The 26,321-nt window shown below is 39.7% G+C and overlaps 2 protein-coding genes across 3 annotated transcripts in view; one reads left to right on the plus strand and one right to left on the minus strand.

Annotated features, from left to right (window-relative positions):
* EXT1 (exostosin glycosyltransferase 1) overlaps window positions 1-26,321 on the plus strand; it is a 351,759-nt gene that overhangs the window by 161,511 nt on the left and 163,927 nt on the right. The window lies entirely within an intron of this gene.
* On the minus strand, window positions 1,900-2,620 carry LOC132539795 (SS18-like protein 2). Its single transcript, XM_060195725.1, has one exon. It carries the CDS (start codon window positions 2,234-2,236, stop codon window positions 1,952-1,954), a length of 285 nt encoding a protein of 94 aa, XP_060051708.1. The 5' UTR covers window positions 2,237-2,620; the 3' UTR covers window positions 1,900-1,951.

Here is a 26,321-nt window from a genome sequence, read left to right on the forward strand (position 1 = left end):
TTTCAGTCCAAACACTATTTCTCACAGTGGAATCTGTGAAACCTCAAAACCTTGATCTCACTTAGGACACTTGTTGAAAATTCTTATTTTTGAGCCCTGCCCCAGACCATCTATATCAGGATTCCTGGAGGTGGGGCACAGGGATAAACACTCAGAGACTTTTCTATTTTGCCTCAAATTGAGTTCTATGGAGATAATTACAGGAAAAAGATCGGGGGGGGGGGGGGATGAATGGCTAAATTAACATGCCTACCACCTGCTATTTTATGAAGGGTTCCTGTAAAACATCAGGTTTTGTCTCCTTGTTTTACACAAAGGTAATTGTGGTTTAGAGGTTGTGAGTAACCTGTTAGAATGCTCATGACTGATTTGTGGTAGAGCAGGGACAAGTACCAGTTTCTCTTTCTCCACATTGTAACTTGCTTTCTCCAGACTTTAAAAAAATAGCTAACGGGGGTGTGTGTGTCAAGATTTAACTTTTACCCAGTAGGGGGATACTCTTTATCATGCATGAATACCAGATGTGGTGGAGCAGTGTTGTGGAGTCAGTCCTTCCCCCTATATCCTTTTCTTCCCCTCTCACCCTCCACCTAAAATAAATAAATAAATGAAAAGGAAAGAAGGAAGTCTTTTGGGGAACAGTGGAATCATGCAGCTCTAGACCCCCAGGCATAATCCTGGTGAGAAAAAAAAGACAATAAAAATCAACTAATAAAGAAACAGACATGTTTCAGTCCTAACTGGGAACTTACACTTAACATAAAAGTTGACTCCTGCCAGAAGGGGCTGTTCTTATTCACACTCATTTGAATGTTGGAAGGAGGAAGGCTGGGGAAACAGCTTAATGGTTATGCAGAGGGCTTTCATTCCTGAGGCTCTGAGGTCCTGGCTCAATTCCTAGCACCACCATAAACCAGAGCTGAATAGTCCTCTGTTCTCGGTCTGTCTCTATCTCTATCACTATCTTTCTCTTTAAAATAAATAAAACAAAAATCTACGTAGCCAGTGGAAAGATTCAATAAGGCAGGGGCTAGGCGGGGCCTGAGTGGTAGTGTAGCAGGTTAAGCATACATGGCCCAAAGCACAAGGACCAGTGTAAGGATCCAGGTTTGAGCCCCCAGTTCCCCACCTGCAGGGGCACCACTTTGTAAACAGTGAAGCAGGTCTGCAGGTGTTTATCTTTCTCTCCTCCTCTCTCGATTTCTCTCTGTCCTATCCAACAACAACAACAGCTATAACAACCACAACAAGGGCAACAAAATGAGAAAAATAGCCCCCAAGAGCAGTGGATTCATAGTGCTGGCACTGAGCCCCAGTGATAACCCTGGAGGCAAAAAAAAAAAAAAGATTCAATAAGGCAACTAAAAAATGTCTGCTGTGTGTGTGTGCACATGTGTGCTCATTTTCTTTCTTTCTCTCTTTCTTTCTTTCTTTCTTTCTTTCTTTCTTTCTTTCTTTCTTTCTTTCTTTCTTTCTTTTCTCAGGCTTTTCTTTGGGGGATGCCCAAATAAGACGTCAGCTGGGGCTCACATTCCAGTGAGAACCAAGTCCTGTATAGTTAAGTCAGGCTGTCAAGTCAAGTGGGTACTGCCACTCCATTTGACAGCCGCCAGGTAGATCTGCAAGCCCAGTATTGCTAGGAATCCAGGCTTTAACATTGACTCCTCTTATTTCTAAACATCATCATGAATTAAAGCCTTAAAAAACCCACATAGTTCTCAGTAAACATCCCAACAGATCAGGCTTGTGAATAGCCCATTTGCCATGTACAGTGTAGACATCAACTCTGTAGATAGTGAAAAAGGGAGGCCAGTTAAGGGCTAGAACCCTTCTTAAAGTTTTACAGTGAGAATGGCTAATTTTCTTAGCTTGCTGCACATTTAAATTTTAAAAGCCACAGAGGCTTCACGTGTGTTTTAGAAGACTGACTGGTACAGATCCCAGCTCCATTTCATGGGAAATTGGCTGTGTTCAGTTGTTCCTTACAGCAGCCAACTGGAAGATTATTCCATTTCTTCGCAGTGTTGGTTGGGCTGGCATCTGCAGTGGTAGCCAGAAAAATGAGCTTTCTGGGTAACACCTGCTGGTACTGGACACACTCATGTGCTCGACCCTTATTCTGATATTTCACGATGCAGCAGATCAACTGGTCATTCTCCTCCAGGAGCCGCTGGATGGTCTCCTGATTTACTTCCGCCTTGCCTCGCATCCAGTCCAGCACGAAGGCCACTGACATCCTAGGAACCCAGCCTGGAGAAGCCCTCCGCGTAGGGCCACAGCCAACCCACGTGTGCTCATTTTCATTTTTCTTCTTTTTATAGCATCATGTTTTTTTTTTTTTCTTAGTAGTTTGGGGTATGAAAAGACATACATGTTTTTTCAACCCAGTATTACCTGAGTGTCATTCAGTGACACTTCATTGAGATTACTGAACACAGCTATGTGTAATAGGTTGTTTATTGTTTTACACACACACACACACACACACACACACACACACACACACACACACACACACACACACACACACACATTTCTTCACATAGGCTAAATAGGTAGTGCTTAATTTGGAGCACACACTTTGGGGTGAAAAAGGCTTAAATAGGAACCTCAGTAATGGTTGTTATTACCTCTTGTGTGATCACTGATAAATTGCTAAACACCCTGAGTTCCTAAATTAGTGGTAGCTAAGATAATGTAGCAGAACACATGAGTAAGCACTTAATGAATGACAAGTACAATGGTTTCTTATTATTATTAGCAAGAATAATTGCAACAGTTGTAGCTCCATTATTGAAGGGAATGGTTGTGCTGAGTTATCTAACTGCTCTTCTCTTTTGACTTTCTGAACTTTGCAAGGAACAATTAGACTTAATTTCCTGAGCTTGGTTGTTTATTTTCCCCCTAAAATTTGGTTGGTTTAGTCCACATTCATAGTTTATGATGTTTCCAGTTAAACATATTTTCTCAAGTTGACCCAGTGAAGATTTTAACTGTGGGGATCTGAAGATTCTTTTCTTCTGAAAGGATATTGTTTTACATTCAGTGACTGGTGTTACTTGCATTTTTGCTTCTAGGAAAAGTCAGCATTTCCTTAGGCTTCGGCCTGAAAACATAATAGAAGCTGGTAACTGAACACAATTATGAAACTTGTGAGTAAAGGGTTGGCGATCTGTGGCCCATAAAACTGCTTTCTTAGAATGTTGCTTTACCAAATGCCCAGTTCAATCCTGCCCCCCACAGTACTGAAGGAAGGTTTGTGTTGTGGTCTCTTTCACTCCCCTTTTGCTTTTCTGACTCTCTGTCTCTATCTTAAAAAGAGAGAGAGAGAGAGAGAGAGATTGAGAGGGGAAGGAGAGAGACAGATAGACAGAGAGAGGTGGGGGGAGAAAAGAAAGGGGTCATCTTGACAACTGTCCTCCATCAAGCACTTAGGTGCATTCTGGGACAGTTCACTGAATGCAAAACACTCACCTTGACAGGGTCACCTTTAAGTGTTCTGCTCAGAACGATAATGAGCTTCCTTTCTCATAATTCATCTATTCATGGTTTCTCAGCTGGATTCTTCAAAATATTATTTGTAAAGACCTTTATGGTGTGTTATGATTTAATCAGATGTAGCTCAAATTTTCCAAGATGTGTTAATTATCATCACCACACAAGTGCAACAGAGGAAGCGAAATGTTTTTCATTTGGGCAGGTTGAGGGTTTGTTTAAAATGTACTCAGGGCCATTAGGATCAAATCAAAATATAGTGCATGGTAATTATGCATGAAATAAAAGATTACCTGCTGTTTAAGTAGCCAGTTTCCTGATAATATTGTAATAAAGTCTTGAGAGAAAATTGGTTTCCCCAAAGCAGTAGAATACCTTATTTAAGGGACAAAGTGAACTGTTAGAAGATTACAAAATGAACAAGAGATAAGGAAAGGGAAACTTGATCTTGTCATGAATTATTAGTGGACATCACTGTTAGTCTTAAAGAAAAAACTATTGTCTTAGTCTTTCCCTTGCTCAAAATGGAGAATGGCTTATTTTCGTTTAGGTAATATTAGGGTTAGTATATTTTAGGTTTGGTTAAATACAGGAAGGTATAAATCCCTCATGTAAGAAAAGAAAGGCATAGCCTTAATATATGAGAATAGTCAAGACTGACCTCATAAAGCAAACAGATTCCAGAGTTGAAACTTACTCGCTCTTTTTTTCTGTGTGACCTTTTATATGCTACTTAACTCTTCGGACTTTCATATTCTTTATCAGTAAAAGGGGTTTGCTAATGTAACAGACTGTGTTGTAAAGATTCAAAGAGATACTGTGTAGAAAGCACTTTGGTAGATAAGTCTGCTGTATAGTTGTGCTACCTTCATACTGAGCTGTTAGTCAGCTGGGGCTATGTTTGAGTAAAAATTGTATATTGGGGAATCAAACCTTCAAATTATGAATAGAATTCTAGTATGTGTAAAGTCAAGATCTTATTTTGCTGCAATTGGATGTTTCTTTATGGAATAGTGATATTAAGGTTGGCATAAAGTGTAAAATGATCCCGATATGGACAACTTCCATTACCATCCCTTGGCACATGATTTTTTTTTTTTTTTGTAAAGAATTAAGTGATGAAATATACCTGTTGTGATGAATTGTTTAGAAAGATAGGGGTTTTCTGTGAAAAAATTTCATTTCACTGTCCTCCCCTTGGTAAAGAGTAATTTTATTGGTGGGAGAAGTTTCTAGTTACTCCATATATCCGAGCTCTCTGTATGATAACTTCAGATTAAGAACTAGCTATAGGCGTTCCCTTTCCCCTTTATCTCTAACAAAGTAGTTCCTTTGGGGGCATTAAAGGAAACGTTTGGGTCTGTAATGGAATTGGCACTGGCAAGGTGTTAGTGCTTTCCCGGTTTCTATTTAATTTAATCAAGAATTACTGAATGGGAAGGGGAAGAAAAGAGTTTGTACTGTGTGTCCTGTGTATGTACTAGAAAACTATTCTTAGGGCCCAGGAGGTTAAGTGCACATGTTACAGTGTATGTGGACCTGGGTTCAAATCCCTGATTCCCACCTGCAGGGGGAAAGCTTCATGAGTGGTAAAGCCTCGCTGCAGGTGTCTTTCTGTCTCTTTTTCTCTCTCTGTCTCTCCCCTCTCTCAATTTCTCTCTGTCTCTACCCAGTAATAAATTAATACAAATTAAAAATTAAAGAGTGTATAAATCAAATTATCAGTAATGCTAAGTTGCTAATTTATTTAAAAGAAAACTATTATTTAAATTCCAAGTGCTGTATATAATCTTCTAAGTCACAGAATTTCTCTCTACAAGACTTTGAAACTAGTTTTCTGGAGACTTCTGACCCTCAAGTGGCAGTATCATTTTACTTGGTGTTTGGAGCTAATTTCCCCTTGTTTTTTCCTGCATCCATTGGTGAACTAAATGGAGGTATTTAGTGCTCCATTGCTGAGGAAGTCCTGAATTGGCAGTACTAACCTGTCTCCAGGTTTTTAATTGAATAGTTGCAATCAACCTTTCTGATCTTTAATATTCTATTGCTGTTGACTGATGCCTAAGACTTCAGACATTTATAATCGAATATGAAATCATACTGCACTGAAGATGTAATAAAAGACTACACATGATTTAAACCATGTTTTATCTTTATCTTCAAGTTCCAGAGAATATGCTGGCTGTATGCTTCTTCGCTGAAGTTAACTCTCAACACTCCACATCTCAAGTCCAGTATGAAAGCTATTGAGAGCTGACTACGGTGAAGTCATTTATTTCTGACTCTTGTGTTTCTTGCATTGGTTTATCCAGCAACTACTTTATTGAATACCTGCCTTGGGTATTCATCTTGAACAGAGCAAATGCCACAGTGAATAAAACAAAGATTTATCTGTGTGTGAAGTTCACATTCTTTTGGGATGGAAGCCATTAGGAATTCTGTAAAGAATCCTTTACCTACTCTGATTGTATTTGGAAAGAAGAGTTGAGCCAAAAGGCAGACTGCTGTACAAGTCATATTTCAGTCTTAAGTTCTCACCCCACCATTACCATACTTACATTCATACCTTCAAAGAAGGAAAGACAAGATGATGTTTACAGATGATGTTTACTGTATGTGGTGGTATTTGCTGTGATCATACCAACAATCTGTAACTCAGTCTTCTAGTCTCAATAATTGGCATTTTATAGAATCAGCTTTAGCTCTCTCTATATTGTATACACTGGATGATATTTTATTTTACTGCTACTAAAAATTCTACCTTCTCCAGAAATTGATGGTTATAACATTTTTTTTTTTCTTCACAAGCAGAACTCTCAATGCCTATGTGATAGTTGGCCCCAGAGGATTCTAATAATGCTTTGTGAGAAAAAAGAATTAGAAGCACTAACTAGGAGAAATTCTACTAACTCTGGGAAGATCCTTTAGACTGAAGCTTACCTTTGCTTTCCATTGCTGTCTTCAAAAATAATGTAAATTGAAATGATAAAAGGAAGTATTTAAAGTACATAAGTAAACAAATGATAAGAGCCCTGTAATCCCTCAAAAAGTTTTTTTTTTTTTTTTCCTGTTGCTTTTGTTCTGTTTCATTTTTAACCAGAGCACTGCTTAACTCTGGTTTATGGTGGTACACAGGGGATTCAACCTGGGACTTTGGAGCCTTAGGCATGAGAGTCTCTGCATAACCATTATGCAATCTACCCCAACATTGGTTTGTACTTTCATTATTGCATATTTTATAGTTTTCATTGGTTTAATCTGCAACTAGTTAGTCATAAATTGAGGCTTTCATCAAATAAACCTGACCCCACAGGGACAAGGAGAGAGTGCAGTGAGTGCATTGCATGTAATGAAATGAACTTAAATTTGGGGCAGATGCCACACACCTCACACACAGTGTTTTTAGGGAATAAAGATGTTTAAATTGGCCAAACTTGATTTGGCACATTTACAGAAGCAGCATGGAATCCTTAGGATGGATTCCCCCAAAAAGAAGAATGTTCCAAATGGATAATGACTTGGTCAGTACGTAATTTGCAGTACACTTTTCTACCAAGAGGTGGCTGTCTTGTTAGTTTAAGATGCTGACCCCCCTGACCAGTATGACCTTAGAACTCAATGAGAAACAAGAGACCAAATCTGACAAATGAGTACCTTGAGGTACAACTTCATAAATAGAATCTGAGGCAATGGGAAGAGTGAATTGATTGCCATGTTAATTTTGTCCCCCACACTGATAATTCCTATTTAATACTGATATCACAGATTCATGGAGAATACCAAGTAGGAAATTAGTTGCTACAAAATTAGAAGATCTGTGTTTCTGTGCAAGGTAATCACGAGGGGGTGGGGGGAGTTGTTTAGACACCATATTTCAAGGCAGTGGCATCTCAGTTTGGCAAATAAAAGTTCTGTTTTAGGCCCATCTTTATAAGGATCTATAGTTTTGCATGAATGCTTTGCTGAGAAATATCTAGCTTCAGGGTATAAGGGCAGTGCTTATTTACTACAAAAATATCTGTCCTCAGTAGATGATAGCTAAAGCACACTTTGTGTGAGTTCTTGAAATAAGGGTATATAAGATGTATATTTGCAAATAGCATTCAACTAGAAAAGCCCATTTTTAAAAATAATTTATTTACTTATTTATTTATATGAGAGATGAGGGGGGGGAAGATTGAGAAAGAACAAACACATAGCAGAGCATTACTTTGGCACTTGTGATGTTGTGGATCCATACTTGAGAATTCATTGTTTTTTTCTGTTCCTCCTATATTCATTTTTTTCTTGTGTTTTTTTTAAATTGATTTAATAATGATCAACAAGACCATAGGATAAGAGGGGTACAGTTCCACACAATTCCCACCAGAGTTCCATATCTCATCCCCATCCATTGCAAGTTTTCCTATTCTTTATTTCTCTGGAAGCATGGATCCAGGGTCATTATGTACAGAAGGTGGAAAGTCTGGCTTCGGAAATTGCTTCTCCACTGTGCGCATGGGCACTAGCAGGTTGATCCATACCTCCAGTGTGTCTCTTTCTTTACTTAGTTTGACAGGGCTCTCGGGAGGTGGGGTTCTGGGTCACATTGGTGAGGTCCTCTGTCCAGGGAAGCCAGGTTGACATCATGGTGATAATTCAACAATTTATTCACTGTTCTACCATTTGGGCTATTGAAAACCTCATTCTTAAATGGTCTTTGAGGTTTCTAAGTTATTACTTTATTTTAGTATATTGAGATTTTTATATTCTGGTTTGGTTAAATTCATTCTTAGTCATGTATTTATTTTTGTAGACTTAGGGTTTCACACATCTGCAGTTTCACTGTGCCTGGGATAATTTTTATTTTCCAAATAGATTTTCTTATTTATTCCAGTCCTGTGGTCCTGCTGGGAGCCTGGGCCATATGTGGGTCCAGCAAGGCTATGTCCTACTCTCTTACTCTACATCTTAGTTGTAAGAAGTAAGAATCATTGTTAACGATTAATGTCAAAGATGACTATCCACAGGCTTGTGTGCTGGTTTTCTCAATTCCATATGCTCTTTTCTTGGCATCTGCTTCAAAATCAAGAAATGTTTTAGATAAGTATATGTCTTGAAATTTTGTTAAAGTTAGTGTTCTAAATATTTAAGCAAAATGGTATTGAAACCCATCCCTTCAATTAAAAATATAGTTCATTAATATTGAAGGGTGCATTGCATTTTTTTTTTGTTCCTTCCTCCCTCCATCCTCTATCTTACTTTTTCCTCTCTCCCTCTTTCTCCTTTCCCCACCACTCTCCTTCCTTCCTGGTTGTTATAATTACCAGGGTGTAGTGTGTAGTGTAAAACATTTCAGGAATATTTTATCACTGTGGAATATTTATTCATTATTGTTTAAAAAAAACAAGAGATTTCTTGCAATTCTTTAATACTAACTCACAGATTTTGCCTCTGGCTTCTCCTGAGTAGTAGTACTCAAAATTCATTGTCTAATTCCATTGCTTAAACATACTTTTGTCTGCATGGTATCCAGGATGGCCACCATAAGCAGTTGATTCCTTCAAAACCAAATTTTATTTACACTGTATTCGTTTTGCACAGTATCATTCACATTTCCTCCATTTACTGTGCCCAGTGAAAGTTCCTTACTACATAGACCCTGGCATTTATAATCATGTAAAGTACAAAGGAGATAGAATTATTTTTCTGAGATTTCTATATCTGCTTTTCTCTTGTAACCCATGACAATTGAGTACCTGAAGATGTAATGATAAATAAATGTTTGGACTAGTTGAGCAAAAGTTGGAAAAGGCCATTAACTAGATTTTAAGCATATTATAAATTGCCAAGAAAAGCAAAGACATTTTTGAGAAGTACATATTTAATTCTGTTGCAGATAAATACTTATCTTAAACATCTTATATTGGTAGTAGTTCTTATATATACTCATGCTGAATCTAATATTCCACATAAGGGCCAATAAGGTCATGTTGAAGCATTGAATTAATGTTAAATAACTTAACCATAGCTATTGGGAGAGTAGTAAAACCTGCTGAGGTAAGGACGTAACCTTAGATATTCAGTCTTCTTCAGCAAGGGCTCATAACCTCAACCACCAACTCCCAATGTTGTTTGGACAGCTCTACTATAAAGAAACATTATAGTGAGTTCATTTTGTGCTGGGGCAATATGCAAACACGGGTCCAGTTTTGCTCTCCCCCTTCCTTACTAAGACCTCTAGAATGGGATAGAAATGGGGATGATTTAGTCAGTCACCAGGGTAAGTCACTGAGAAGCTAAGTAGGACAAAGGAAGGTGTTCATCCAGTCTCTGTATCAAGCAACCCATGGTGATGACATTGGTAAAGACTATGAGGGTGTTATCAAGATGGTATCATTAATTGCGTCAGTTAACATTTCCCTTTCCTGAGGCCAGGGAGTTGGCTGGCATAGAGGGAGAAAGCCTTGCATTCCTTAGGCCTTGGGTTCTAGCCTGGGCCTTGTAAATAACAAGACAGATATGAAACAGAAATGAATGATGAAACATGATGTGACTGTTCTCTCTCACACATAATAATAAGTGCTCAGAGGGCATTAGAAAAGAGGCTTCTACATGGGGGGGAAAGAGAGGGAGATAGGGAGAGAGGGGGAGGGGGAGAGAGAGAGAGAGAGAAGAGGGAAGATAGGAAAGAGAGAGAGAGAAAAGAAGTAAGATAGGAAAGAGAGGGGTCCCGTTCAAATGTGTAGCCAGAGATGACAAGTAGAAGACTTTGAGAGTGAACTAAGTTATTGGGGATAGGGCTTAGGGAGGTGGGGGAAGAATTTTAAATCTGTTTTTAATATATTCTTAATTATATATATTAATTTTCTTTCTTTTTTGTTTTATTTATTCCCTTTTGTTGCCTTTATTGTTTTTTTATTGTTGTAGTTATTATTGTTGTTGTTATTGATGTTGTTGTTGTTGGATAGGACAGAGAGAAATGGAGAGAGGGGGAGAGAAAGACAGACACCTGCAGACCTGCTTCACTGCCTGTGAAGCGACGACTCTCCTGCAGGTGGGGAGCTGGGGGCTCGAACCCGGATTTCCGCTGATCCTTGCACTTGGCGCCACGTGCACTTAACCTGTTGTGCTACCACCTGACTCCCAATTATATTTATTTTTTGTTGTTGTTATCTTGGGAACTTGACTCTTCCAGGCTGATTTTTGTAGAGAGATAGAGAGAGATAGCTATAGAGATAGATATAGAGAGAACTGCACCAAAACCTGCTTAAATATGTGAGGGCCAAGACTTAAACCTGGGTGGCACACTTGACAAAGCAGTGCTATCCAAGGGAGGTATTTTGTGGCCGTGGATATATCCAGGGTTACCACTGGGGCTCAGTACCTACACTACGAATCCACTGCTCCTGGAGGCCACGCCCCCATTTTTGTTGCTTCTGTTGTTGTATTTATTGATTCTTGTCATTGTTGTTGTTGTTGTATAGGACAGAGAGAAATGGAGAGAGGAGGGGAAGACAGAGAGGGGGAGAGAAAGATAGACACCTGCAGACCTGCTTCACTGCCTGTGAAGTGACTCCCCTGCAGGTGGGGAGCCGAGTGCTCGAACTGGGATCCTTAACGCCGGTCTGTAGCTTTGAGCCATGTGCACTTAACTTGCTGCACTACCACTGGGCCTCCACCCTGGGATATATTTTTAACAAAATAACTTACATGTACTTTGTAAGTTATTTATTATTTTAATTTAATTTTATACTTTGGAATGGATGAATTGGGAAAGGAATCTAGTTAGCAGCCTGGGAGATGGCACAGTGATGGGTGTCCTGGACTTGGAGCTAAACTGTCCTGAATTAGATCACCAACACCACGTATCCCATTTGCCAGAGTGAAGCACTGGTTCTCTTTATGATGAATAAACAATCCAGTTCTATTTGCAAGAACTATAGTTTCCTACTTAATACACATTTGCTCTTATTGTGCTTAAATGAAATTTTTTGAAGATGGGCTTATTATTACTTTAATTTTTAAAGCAAATAAATAGCTTAGTAATTATAAAAATAAGCTATTTAAATAGGAGAAAAGGTTCAATTTTAGTCTAGATTTGATTCAGAGAATGTTTGGATACCCTAGTATTCTTGGTCTCAGTGTGGTTTTTGTGGTGGGAAGTGGTGATCAGTGATCTGCTTTAATTCAAGTGTGAGACGCATGTACTTTACACAGATTTGGGTCTTTTTTGTAAAGTCCTGTTTGCAGGTGTGGGGTCCTATAAGCAGCTGCGTGACATGCCTCTGTAGGTATCCTTTTCCCAGCCCTAGCTGCACACCCTGCAATTTATGTCTCACTCTCTTGTTCACAGCTGTCATAACGAATTCTCTTGTGTTTTTTCAACATCTGGCTATTTTCCTGTGAGATGGCAAAGTTACTTATTAAGAACTTTGCACTTGAGAAAATGCTTGAGGGAGCTTCCCCTCTACTTTAACCTAGTCTTTATTGAAAGGAACCACAAAAGGTTGATTTCTTCTTTTCCCCTTCCTTTCTGAAAGTACCACTGTGCCTTGCTTTTACTAGTTTTAGTATTTTAAGAATGGGCCGATTGAGATTACTTTACTATCTAACTAGAGTGATAGTAATAATAAAGATTATTTCACCACCTAGCGGTGGTGGTCCTTTTACTTTACCTTCTCCCCTCCCTCTGCCACCTGCCTACCTATCTATCTGCCTACCTGGCCTCTGCTTAGTTCTGGCTGTTAATGGGATTAAACCTGGGTCCTCCCACATGCAAATCCCAAGTGTTATCACTGTACTGACTCCTCCACCCTGTAGTGGTATTCTAAGGAAACCCATTTCAATAAAAACATATAATATCCTGATCTGCACAGATGTGATTTCAGCTTTCAGATGGAAGGGAGCACTAATATCTTCTTTGGGGACTGGGCAAAGAGAGTTGAAAAAAGAATGAACTTTTTCCACTCTCCATGCCAAAGCCAAAACCCATTAAACATGTAGAAGTCTGCATGTTACTGCATTCCTTAAAAGTCTGTGGTATCTAGTGCAGAAGCCTCACAAGTTTGCTCTAAGTGTAGAGGCAGGACAAGGCTGTTATCCTATCCTAAAGACTTACCTGGGGGTGGGGGTCTTCAGGAGCCCCTGTTTCTGTCACTCCCAAACCCCCTTATATATGACTCTCTCATGGCACCTTAGGCATGAAAGCCTGTTGCATTTAAAGAAAAAAGTCTTCATTTTTTAAGAAAAAGTCTTCAGTTTTTGGTTCCTTGGTTTGGTAATAGTCCATTCCAGAGCCATGAATTAGTAGAAGTATATCAGCCTCTTGTTTTCTAGAAGGTTGAGCCTGGTGACTTCAGAGCAGACGCAAGACTGTATTCCGGGGTCTGTTTACTGTTGAAGGCTTCCCATCAGAAGGGCCTGCAGCTGCTGAAGTGTAATCTTTCTGTTCTGGTCAGGGGATAGCACAGACTTATTGGCATTCAAGGAATCACTGGCTGTTGACCAGAAGCCATGGCTTTTCTTTAGACAACTTAAATTAGTGCCACTGTTTTGCTGGTTGAATAGTTTGCAACTTTGTTGAAACTAATGGGTTTAATCAGTTCCTAAGCTTTTCATCTTGGTACCTTAGCGATCTTTACAAAACAAAAACAAACAAACAAACAAAAAAACCCAGCAGCAACAAAGTGATATAGAGCACTCCTAAAATACTGAGCCATCAAGCTCTCTTGCTTGCAGTACTAGGACACCTCTCTACTTTTAAGAAGCCTTCCCCTTGGTTTGTGTATGATTCTTTGTGCCGCTTAACACTGTGGTACTCCCTGGATGCAAAGCAAGGAGAACCACTTTTCTAGAATTGTCAAGTGGCCCTAGTTAAACAGGGAAGACTGGGTTGTGTTCTTGCAGCCTGGTTTAATCAAAGCTGAACTTTTCAACCTTGCTACTTTTATATGCCAGGGTGGAAATTAGCTTGGTCTTGGACTTTGTAGATTTACTTGGGAAGAAAGCTGCAACCCCCAGCTTGTAGTGCCTTCCCTTGGACACAGGAAGGTATCCTGAGTTCTCTTGCCAGTGCATTTCTTCCTTCTGACCCTCTTCTTTCTCTTTTCTTCCTCTTTGGAGCATAGAAGCCCTTTGGTAAAGGAACCTGTCTTTGTAGAAGGTCCTTTGCCTGACACTTTACATTCTTAAAGTGAGAAAGCAGTTATGGCCTTTATATATATTTTTTTCTTTCTCTTTACACTTGTTTCTGCTTGCTTATATGATTTGAGTTGGGTCTTTCAGCAGTGCTGAAGAGATGCTATTTTTTGCTTTCTGTTGCTATTAAGAAAATCCATACTTATCCCTTCAGAACTTTATCTGTAGTCATTACTTATTAATAACCACACTTAAAAGTGATGCAGGAGATGATTTATAAACAGCAGATATTCTGAAGCCCATTTTCACATACCTTTTAAATTTTACTGCTTTTGCTGTTGAGATGCCATCTTCTTTGAGTGTTTATTGTAATGAGAGAACAAGTCATACTTGTGGTGCCCTGGCAGTAGATTACTGTCTTTAAAGTGATTTTCCAGATTCAGGCCTGGCACTGAACCTCAGTTCTGTTTATTGTTTGTATCATTTAGAATAGACATGCACAAGTCTACCTGCAAAGGAATACAGGAAGGGGGTGGGGTTGGGTGAGGTAGAGGGCTTCAGAGTTGCTATATTCTGCAGCTCAGATATTTCTGTAGGATTCTAGATACTTTTTACCTTTCTTCTCCGTGTTGGCATGCCATTTTTGGTTACAAGTTAATTCTTTTTAAAAAATTATATTTATAAAAAATTATATTTATTTATTGGATAGAGACAGCCAGAAATCAAGAGGGGGGAATAGAGAGGAAGAGAGACAGAGACACACTTTCAGCCCTACCTCACCACTCATGAAGCTTTCCCCCTGCAGATGGGGACCAGGGACTCGAACCTGGGACCTTGCGCATTGTAACATGTGCACTCACCTGGCCCCAATATTAAAAAAAAAATTATTTGAAACAGAGAAATTAAGAAAGGAGGGGCAGATAAGGAGAAAAAGAGACAGACACCTGCAACCCTGCTCCACCACATGTCAAGCAGGGTGGGGATCAGGGACTTGAATCTGGGTCCTTGAACACGGTAATGCTTACTCTTAACCAAGTGTGCCACCACCTGGCCCCACAAGTTAATTCTTTTAATATCAGGGCCTCTCCTCTCAGGAGCAAGGAGACATTTTTTTTGGAACCTGTTGGCAGCCTCTTTCTCTCTCTGTCTCCCTTTCTCCACTTCACTCATTGGAGAGCAGATGTACAGTGGAGACCAGATGTACAGCAGCACCAGGATTGCCTAAAGCAGCCAGGAGGATCCTGAGGGAAATAGGAACTGGAGATTTGTCTAAAAAGGAGGAACTAGGATAGAAATGGATATTGGAGTGAGAATCCAGATGTTTACCCCACAGCGTCACTTTTCTCCAGTGTTAAGTGGAGCTAATAGAGGTATTCAGTAGGGTTATTGGACAGTCGGATGAATTTGTGTTTACAAAGCACCCAAGATAGAGTGCCAAACACATAATAAGTATTTGATAAGTGGTACTTGTTATTACTGAAATATTGAAAACAGTGTGACCCATTGCTCTAATAATGCTTGATTGAAAAAAAAAATCAAAGAGGTGATAAACAGCAGTGAACTAGAGGGAAGGCACCATCTGGACTTGGTGACTTGGGGCTGGCTGCTCATTAGGCATGTTGAGCAATGATTATGTGTGGTTTTTATCCACAGTAATAACTAACTATTTATGGTACTGTCCTAGGCACTGTGACCCACCAGGTCACTAGGAGCCAGGAGGGGACAGAGAGAGAACTTGGGCCAGCAAGTAGATTTTTAAACTTTGTCACGGTGGTCAAGGAGATGATACAGTGAGTTTGATATTTGTTATAGCATGTGCCAGAGTGATGGGCTGGTTCTCTCTTTCCCTCTTTAATATATATTGCCTCCAGGGTTACTGCTGGGGCTCGGTGTCTGCACTATGAATCCACTGCTCTTGGAGACCATTTTCCCATTTTTTGTTAACCTTGTTGCCCATGTTGTTGCCATTGTTATTGCTGTTATAGCTTTTGTTGTTGCTGCTGGATAGGACAGAGAGAAATCGAGAGAGATGGGGAAACCAGAGGGGGAGAGAAAGAGAGACACCTGCAGACCTGCTTCACACTTTATGAAGTGAACCCCTGAAGGTGGGGAGCCGGTGGCTTGAACCGGGATCCTTATGCCAGTCCTTGTGCTTCACGCCATATGCACTTAACCCATTGTGCTACTGCCTGGCCCCCATAAATATATTCTTAAAAAAGCTTTACTGCAGTTCACTGTCAAAGAAAACAAATTCCCAGAATCACAGGACCAAAATGTTCATTTCTCCCATATTATAGGGACTCAGATACTTACGCTAACTGAACAATTTTAGAAAGAAACAATGTTAAATATATTTGTTAAGTTTGGCTGAGTGACATTGAGGGGTCAGCTGTCTTAGAACTCAAAGAGTTTATGATTCCCTAGAAGACTTTAGAAACAAAAGCAGAAATGGGGATACTGTGGTGAAAGTTAGTAGAAAGAAGATAATTTTACTCAAATATATACATGATAGGAAATATTAAAAGTCATTACCAATGTGTTTTTATAAATAATATTTACTTATCTGTTTTTGGGTAGAGACAGAGAGAAATTGATAGGGAAAGGGGAAATGAAGAGAGAAAGATAGACACCTACAGACCTGCTTCATGCTTGTGAAGCTTTCCCCCTGCAGGTGAGAACTGAGGGTTGAACTCAGGTCCTTGCACATTGTAACAGGAGTGATCCTACTAGGTACACCAGTACCTGACTTACACCAGCTTGGTTTCTGCACTTCATTATTTAGTCATCTACTAAGTTGTATGACTTGTAGTGTGTCAGTTGATGACTAACCTTAACTGTAAAACTGGTGAAGCGCCTCTATATTTCATCTGTCCGTGGCTTACTTCATTGAAGGCAACACAGAATTGAAAAGCTGAGAGGGTGATACAGCAAGATAGCTCACTTGGGTAGTGTGTTTGCTTTGCCATTTTCACACGCCAGGTTCCAACCTGCTCTTTCAGTACTGAAGGAAGGCTTGATGCTGTGCTGTCTTTCTCTCTAAAACTGTCTGCCTGAAAAAGGCATATCTGAAAGTCTGCCCAGAGCTGTGAAACCTCTGTGATGATGGGAAAAAGGAAAGGAGAGAGTGGGAAAGACACTAAAACCCTATTTTAAAATGTCTTCTCACCCTCAGTTTTTATTTTATTTTTATTTATAAAAAGGAAACACTGATAAAAACCACAGGGTAAGAGGGGTACAACTCCACACAGTTCCCACCATCAGAACTCCGTATCTCCTCCCCTACCCTGATAGCTTTCCTATTCTTTATCCTTCTGGGAGTATGGACCCAGGGTCATTATAGGGTGCAGAAAGTCTGGCTTCTGTAATTGTTTTCCTCAGGTTTTTTTTTTTTCTTCCCCTTCCCCCTTGGTTTTTGAGATCTGATTTTGTTTTCCTACTCAATGAGCTCATCTTTCTGTCTCCATACCAGCATAGTACCTGGAACAAAGTCATAATTCTATAAATATTTGCAGAGTCTGTGTTGAACAAGTGAACCAAACGCATTGTAAAGATAATGTAACACTAATTTTATATTTAGATAGCATACTCATTACCTGTACCACTGAATGCACAAGACAGAATGTGGTGATGTGCATTTTGTTTTCAAAAGGTTTCTTTTTATCTTTGAGGTGGTATCAGGTATGAATGTAAGGTCTCACACTGAGCCACATTTAAAAAATTTTTTATTAATAGTTTAATAATAATTAATGAGGTTGTGAGATAACCAATGTACAATTTCATACAGTTTCTACTGCCAGAGTAGAAAGAATAGAAAGCCCATCCTCTTTATTAGAAGCTTTGCTATTCTTTATCTCTCTCTGGGAGCATGAACCCAGTATCATTATGAGGTGTAGAAGGTAGAAGGTCTGGCTCCTGTAACTGGATTAATGTTTTATAGTCAACAGTAAATACAATAGTTTGTACATGCATAATATTTCTCAGTTTTCCACATAACAATACAACCCCCACTAGGTCCTCTGTCATCCTTTTCCAGGACCTGTACTCCCCCCCACCCCCCCCCCCCACACACCCCACCCCAGAGTCTTTGGTGCAATACACCAACTCCAGTCCAGTTTCTGCTTAGTGTTTTTTTTCTTCTGGTCTTGTTTTTCAACTTTTGCCTTTGAGTGAGATCATCCCATATTCATTTTTCTGTTTCTGACATATTTCACTTAACTTGATTTCTTCAAGCTCCATCCAAGATGGGCTGAAAATTTAAAAAATTTTAAAAATCAGGAATAGAACAAAAAAGAAAAACAAAAACTGGCTTATATTAGTCACCCACACATATCCCTGTTGCAGTCAAATTCCACTGGTTCTTGTTGTTTGTTTCTTTTTTGTCCGTAGGAATGAGACACCAGGGGCCAGGCCATGGTGTACCTGGTTATGCACATACACTACAATGCACAGGGATCTGGGTTCAAGCTCTTGGTCCCCACCTGCAGCTGGAAAACTTATGAGTTTTCAGGTGTCTTCCCCTTTCCTTTCAATTTTTCTCTCTCTCTCTCTCTGCCCCATAATAAATAAATAAAATGAATTTTTAAAAAGGAATTCCTAATAGAGGGATCTAAAAAAAAAAGAGGTACCCCATGTAAGAGCAGAATGATGGCTCCTCCTTTAGTGCATTAAGGTTCTAGTGCTTAAAGAAGGGATAAAATTAAAAGAATCATATTACTCTTCACAATAGGTATGTTTGCTTTCTACGTAAAATTGTTTTAAACTTCAAAATGTATTTATTTTTGAGAAGACAGAAAGAAATTGGGGGGGGGGTGAGATAGAGAGGGAGGAAGCGGGACAGTCAGCACTGCTTCTAAACAACAAGCCATGTGAAATTTCTTCTGAGAGACGAGAGACCTTCTATCGACTTGCCTAGCAGCACTGAACCCCATAAGTAGGTTCTGTGTCATATCTGGAGGATAATTTGAGAGAAGGGATTATTAATGTAGAGAGATGCGCAAATCAATTCAGATATACTTCCATTCCTACGAGTTGTCAAGGAATTTTTGTTCCCTTAAATGAACTCCTCAGTTGGAAGGTTTCTGTGAGAAAATGATAGGAAAAGATTTGATTTTTAAAAAAATTTAATAGTGATCGATAAGACTATAGGATAAGAGGGTGCAATTCCATACAATTCCCATGACCAGAGTGCCATATCCCATCCCCTCCACTGGACATTTTCCTGTTCCTTATCCCTCTGGGAGTATGGACCCAGGATGGTGGGAGATCTGGCTTCTGTAATTGCTTCTTGACTGGACACAGGCATCAATAGGTTAATCCACACTCCTAGCCTGTTTCTCTCTTTCCCTAGTGGAGCAGGACTCTGGTGAGATGGGTTTCCAGGACACATTGGCGAGGTCATCTGCCCAGGGAAGTCAGGATGGCATCATGACAGCACCTGCAACTTGGTGGAAGAGTCATGGAGCTAAAAGGTTGAAATCCTCTTCCTGTGGTTTCTCCATGGATACAGTCTGGAGAAGGTGATTAATCCTCCTATTATGCATATCATAAAGGGCTGTGTCATGTTTATTTAAAGTTTTAGAATGCTTCCCACTAAAATAATTGAGGTACACTGGTATGTTACCTTTGATAAAAAAATATAGGCCATCCATCCGGTCTACTGCTTTCACCTCTTTCTGTGATTTTTCTCCCCAACCCATTTTTTTGATTCTGTGTGCTCATCCCTGGTTCTGTAGGTTAAGCTTCACAGGGATAGCATGAACTTGACAGAGATATTCACACAAGATAGTGTGTCTTCGATTAAGGCCACTTTCTTTTAGGTATTGTGCTGTGATATTTTGACCACGTAAAGGTTCATTGTGGCAAGAACTTAAATAAACAGGAAGTGAACTCATATCCCATTTCCAGGAAAAATGGGAACCACAGGCATTATCTGATGTAATTAAACTATGTTGAACCCCAGACAATGTACTCAGTATAAATCCCTTGACCCTTACAACCAGTTGACTTAGAATTGGTTATGTGAATTACCTGCTGGTTTGAAGTCCTTGTGGCCTCTCCATGGGCAGATTGTAAATTGTGTCAGGATCATTCAAAGCACTTCCTTGATAGTATTTTAGGAGGATACTCAGATGCCATCTCCTTTCCCCTCTGAACTCCACTTGTCTACAATATGGATATAGTTTTATTTCCTATGTGAGATTGATGATAGGCATAAAAGAAGTATTTAACCAAGTACTTAGCACAGTTTCTAAGAATAGCATATCCTCAAGAATGAGTAACTATGGGCTAGTCTTTCTCCTTTTCCCCTTCCTTCCTCCCTCCCTCCCTTCCTTCCTTCCTTCCTTCCTTCCTTCCTTCCTTCCTTCCTTCCTTCCTCCCTTCCTCCCTCCCTCCCTCCCTTCCTTCCTTCTTTCCTTCCTTCCTTCTTCCCTTCCTTCCTCCCTCCCTTCCTCCCTTCCTTCCTCCCTTCCTCCCTCCCTCCCTTCCTTCCTCCCTTCCTTCCTTCCTTCCTTCCTTCCTTCCTTCCTTCCTTCCTTCCTTCCTTCCTTCCACCACTAAGGATCATCATTGGGGCTCGGTGATGACACCAAGAATCCATTGACCCCAGCAGCAGTTTTGTTGTTGTTGTTGTTGTTGTTCTTCTTCTTTTTCTTCTCTTTCTCTCTCTTGATAGGGCATCAAGAAATTGAGAAGGGAAGGGTAAATAGATAGGCAGAGAGAAAGACATACCTGTAGACATACTGCACTGCTAGTATGCTTCTCTCCATAAGGTGAGGAGCAGGGGCTAAAATCTGTCCTTGAGCATGGGAATGTGTTCACTAAACTGGTGCACAATTCTATGGCCTTAAGTTTCTCTCTTTTTCTAAATATTCCTGTGCATCCACTGTCCCTGTTTTTTTTTTTTTTTCTTAAGATTTATGTATTACACATACATTACCCCCCAGAACTTAGGTCTGGCATACAGTGGTGCCTTGGATTGAATTTGGAAGCTCTGGAGCCTCAGACAAGTCTGATATACTACCTCAAAGCCTCTACCCCAATATCCTTATTAGCTGATATTTCTTTCTACATATCCTAATTACTGGTTTGTTATGTCATTGGGGACTTTATCATTTTATTACTCATTTAATATATTTGTACTCTTTTATTTTTATACAATTAACAAACAAGCCTAAAAGAATAACTTTCCAGATGAGATTGAGCATGTTCAGGATGGCATGGCTTTAGACAAGAATAGCTTTCCAAATGTTGAGATTTCTCTTATCTTTTTTAATATTTTAATATTTATTTTCCCTTTTGTTGCCCTTGTTGATTTTTATTGTTGTTGTAGTTACTGTTATTTGTGTTGTCATTGTTAGATAGGACAGAGAGAAATAGAGAGAGGAGGGAAAGACAGAGGGGGGAGAGAAAGAGAGACACCTACAGACCTGTTTCACTGCCTGTAAAGCAACTCCCCTGCATGTGGGGAGCCGGGGGCTCGAACTGGGATCCTTACACTGGTTCTTGTGCTTTGTGCCACGTGTTTAACCAGCTGCACTATCGCCGGATTCCCAGATTTCTCTTATCTTGATAACTTCTGTCACTCTTATATATTAAAGTACTACTGTTAGATTGACCTGCACATGATGTGAGCTATCTCTTTGGTTCACTGTGATTTTTCTAATGCTTTTAAATATTCTAAAGCTATAAGAGTTTAAACTTAAGATGAATCCAGTAATTACAAATGGATGTTTATTATCTAGCCTGAATACCTCAACTGCCTTTCCTTCTAAGGGACTTAACTTTTTTCCTTTCTTCTGTGACTTGAGTTTGCAAAGAAATTACAGAGAAAACAAAGATGAGAAAACTGATTGAGAATTTGCAGAATCAATCTGATCCCAAGGGTGAAAAGGTGTTTGGATGTTTGCTTCCTAAGCATACATTCATCTTGTCTCTTAAACACACAGATCAAAACCCATCACCAACCATTAGACAACATGTAAAAGTCAGGCCTATCTGCTCTTTCAGTTCCAAGTTGGAATAGAGTTGTCTTCTACTGGGGGATAATTTTTCTCTATTAATTGAGAACAAATGTGCATGGGTGTTGTAATTACACAGTAAATTTGCAGAATTTAAGGTGCAGAATATGTGAAAGTCAAGAATTCACAACCAACAAGTTCATATCATAAGCATATAAACAGAAAATATTTCAGCATATGAGTACAAGCAGGTTCCAAGATAAAGAGGAAGAAAATAAAAAGAAAGAAAAAATATCAGGACAAATTACTAGGGTTTTTCATATAGCTCCTTTCAAGCTTAACACTTTTATTTATGGTTACAAGCCATCGTTGGCTGTACATGGCAGGTGGAAGAAACTATATTCACAGAGTTACTCCAAGATGTGTGGGTGGGTTCAAGGAACAGCCTTTTATGTGCTCAGTGAAGAATAATTACTGGGAACTTCTTAGGTGAATTTAAACTCGCATAATGATGCAGAGAACACCATAGCTTGTAAACGGTCTAGGTCCATGGAAAGTTGGAAGTACATAGAAGACTATATGAATCGATGTAGGAAAAATGGTCTTAGATTTTCTTAGATTTAGGTTTTCTTGGATTCTCACCAGATTCCATGCTTCTAAAACTGAAGAATTAAAAGCTGTAGCTTGAACAGTGTAGCCATTTGTTGACTTTGTTCTCTGTCATTTAAAATTAACTAAGTTGCTTTCTCATAAACTATTGTATCAGCTCCCATGATTCTCATGAGGAGAATTAGCGCATTTCCCCCTTTCCACACATTTCCACACCTCCCCTCCCCCAGCTCAGCCGTGTCTGCCAGAACGTTTTCCTTGCAAGCTGAGATTTTAACTAGTTCAGTCCATCTTTCTTTATCTCTTACCTGGTATATATTTAGGTATCTTTTTAAAAATTGCCTAGGGTGTGAATTTTTATTGTAAGTTATTTCAAATCCCTCCGACCCTTTTGGAAGCAAGTGGGACATAAAATGTGTCTCCCTAATACTGCAGTGCTGGTTAATTGATAATAGAGTGATGGACGTAGAAACTATAGGTCTTGCCTCTACCATCGTGGAGGACAGAAAAATAGCCCTCAAGTGTTTATTTAATTGATGGAGCCTGGGAAAAGTCCTTTACAAATGAGAGATCCAGGAAGGGAGGAATGGAGATTTTGACCTTTGAAGTGAAATCTAGATAATTTCTGCCTTCCTACTAATATTTCAGTCCAACTACTCAGATTTAATTACCTACATTTAGCTTTTGTATGCTTCTACTGGGGGCTTGCCCTTATTTCTGTTTATTCATCTTATATCTCCCTATAGACTTTTAGCTCCTTAAGGGAATGATGGTGTTCATTCTTTCCATTTATCTACCGGACAGTGCTTCTGCATAAAGAATGAGATTTAAGTTAATGATCAAGACACTAATCTCCCACTGTTGCAAATTATCATCTTTGGACTTTCCTACTTAAGAGCCTGACATTGTCTGCTGAGTAGAAGATCTTAAAGGGAGCCTCCCTGGGGTTGTTTGTAGGGAAGGTGTCATTAGCTACTACAAAGTTTCAGAGTTTAATGTGTGCTTTCTGAGACAATTTGCACTGCTCACAAATTTAGTTTATTTAGTTCATTTGGTTTAATTGATGATAGCGGATCCCTAGAAATTATAAGTTGCAGTTGTGTGTTATTTCTTTCTTTCTTTTTTTTTTTTTTTTGCCTCCAGGGTTATTGCTGGAGCTCAGTGCCTGCACCTTGAATCCACTGCTCCTAGAGGCCACTTTCCCCCCCTTTTGTTGCTCTTATTGTTGTAGCCTTGTTGTGGTTATTGTTGTTGATGTTGTTTGTTGTTGGATAGGACAGAGAGAAATCGAGAGAGGAGGGGAGGACAGACACCTGCAGACCTGCTTTACCGCCTGACTCCCCTGCAGGCTGCAGGTGGGGAACTGGGGGCTCGAACCAGTATCCTTACGTGTTCCTCACGCTTTGCATCATGTACGCTTAACCCGCTGCACTGCCACCTGACCTCCTTGTGTGTTGTCTCTATAAGCATTACTATATAAACAGGAGAAATTGAAAGGGTCACCAGATAAATGTCAAGTTTAACTCATGTGTTTGAACCCTGAACTAACTGCTAAAATTTTAGGCCCCTAAAATACAGGATGTTGTACTCTTCCATAGTTGGGATGTAAGTGCCCAGAAGAGCAGCTTGTTTCCTAGTGCTGTGGATTAAGCACATCTGTGTGTAATTATGTCTGCCCTTTAGTCTCCCTCGAATTCTAAGTGGAATTAATAACTTATTGCAGGTAACTTATTGCAGGTCTTGTCTTTAGACAAGACAGAACAGATCTCTGCTTAAAGCTTAGGAGGAGGTTCCCTTATAACTGTTCTTGGCACAGGTAATCCATATACTTCTCAAAAATATGGCCCATAAGTGTCATCAAACTAGCCTCAAAGTCATCCATGGTTTCCTCCCTGAAATGCCGGCGAAGCTGTTGCGGAAGAAGGAAGCATTCTCATTTCCCCAAGGTACATTTCACTCTTCTCAAAGAAGGGCCAGGTAGTTTTAGGGTCAGTGGTAAAGTCCACATGGAAACAGGAGAAGTTAATAATTAAGAAGTCATGGGCCTTCCACCCTCCTGGATCAATGCCTGATATTTGCTTGAACAGACTGCAAGCCCACCTCCAGCCCTCTTGCCAAGGATCTGCTCCCTTTGTTGATGGAGTATTTTGTCTGTTCTCCTGATGATCCCAAACTACATGCTGAATCCTGTGGGTTGCTCAACTCTGTGTTTTTGTCTCTGCAGGTCCCAGCCTGTCTGTACCTTTTCTCTATGCAACTCACTTTGAGCCTAGGCCCTGGAGGCTGCTGAGATTAAGCACCACAGTATATGCATCAGGCTTTCCTGTGTGCTAAATGTTTTTGCATAGCCTTTTATTGGTTCTTGCTTGCAGCACCGTCGTAGAATGAAAAATTATTACTCGGGGGGTTTAATGCCAAAGTCAAATGTGAAAACAAAAACAAACAAAACCACCAGTATATATAAATCCAGTATAATTTATTTTTATATTATAGTTCTTTCAAATATAATAGGGATGTTATCCATTCTAAATTCGTTAAATAATTCTTTAACTCTGGAATCTCATCATGGTCAAGTGCATTATTTAAAATAGAGGGGTGGCCGCCACCCACACCCCCACCTGAGCAGTTAAATACTGTTCCTTTCTGTCCAAATCTCCAAGGGGAGAGTATAGAATCCACTTGGAAAAAACTCCCCAGTGTTTCTTAAGTGCAAAAAATGGAGGCCTCTTGAAGAAAGGCCCTGTTGGTTTGGTATAGAAAAGATAGTAATGGAAATGGGAGCTCTGTTATCTGCCTCTAACTTTGCCAAGTTATGACAATCCCTCCCCCACCATGATGAAGAGATGGAGGCATAGAGAATTATTTGCTTCTCAGTACTCTGTATTAGCCAGGCAAACATTTCAGTAAGTTATGGCAATAACATTTTCATAGTTATAAAAGTAAATAATTGTTCTGTGAATTTTGGAGGAGTAGACTAAAATAATTAAATAGTATAGAATTTAAAAGATGCCTGCTCTTTTGCTGTGCACATTTTTTCCTTAATAAGCATTCTAACTATGATCTGAGTCCCCATTTCTTAGGAGAGTTCTGTGTGCAGTTTAGTTGCAGCAGGGTAAAACTATTGCCTAATAGATTTCTACTTGTTCACATTCATCAAGTGGGAAAGAAATTCCAAACCAACACCCCCCAAAGTGGCATTTTGCTAAGTGCTAGGACAGCATGCTGCATTGTGGTGCTGGTGCTAGTGTTGGTAGTGGTCGGTGGGGATAAAATCCTTTTCCTTTCCTGTAGTTAAGGGAAGAAGGAGGCGATGGACAGATAAAGCCACCATGCACTCCCATTCTCCTACATCCATTATAAAGAAATGAAGTTTCTGAGAAAGATACTTGGAACTGAACAGCCAAAAGATAATGGGTCAGTTGCCTCAGGAACAGACAGTGGGACTGAAGTCATTTAGCTTGGTGAGGTTTGCCAAAGACACCTGCTGGGGCCCTGGCATTGACTGCTCTGCAGTCACAGTAGGGAATGACACTAGGGGTAGGAGGCTCAAAGAAATAGCTTAACTATCAAAAGAAATGGGGGTATCTTACTCATACTTTTATTTTAAAGACATTTCTTTATGAGTAAAAGAGCCAGAGCACTAGTCCTGCACATATGATATGGGGGAGCAGACTCAAGACTGCTTGAAAGCTCAATGTCTTATCCATTGTGTCACTTCCCAGGCTGCTTACTCAAATGATTCTAACTATCCACTGGCCCAGTAATGAGGCAGTTATTTCACACAGTAAGCTTGAAACAAAATGCACATATAATAAATATCAGTGGCAAGAAATGCCACTCATAATTTCCCTCTCAGATATTCTTGTTCCCTTTCTCTATACACACACACACACACACACACACACACACACACACCCACACTGGAGTGTGTGTCCACGTGAGTGCATACACACATTCACTCTCTGTTGTAAGAATATCACAACTTCTTCCTAACATTCTTTACCCAACAATCTGCTATGGGTAGCTTTCTAGTTAAATTTTTTATAGACTGTTTTAAGTATGTGTTTACTTCCACCCCTTTTTATAATAGATAATTATCTTAAGAATAAACAAACACCAAGCTCTTCCAGTTTCTTAGGC

This window comes from Erinaceus europaeus, chromosome 1, assembly GCF_950295315.1.
Source record: "Erinaceus europaeus chromosome 1, mEriEur2.1, whole genome shotgun sequence".
In the NCBI taxonomy this organism is placed as follows: domain Eukaryota; kingdom Metazoa; phylum Chordata; class Mammalia; order Eulipotyphla; family Erinaceidae; genus Erinaceus; species Erinaceus europaeus.

Coding starts and splice junctions, on each gene's coding strand:
- LOC132539795 (XM_060195725.1), bottom strand. CDS start 2,236: ATGTCAGTGGCCTTCGTGCTGGACTGGATGCGAGGCAAGGCGGAAGTA.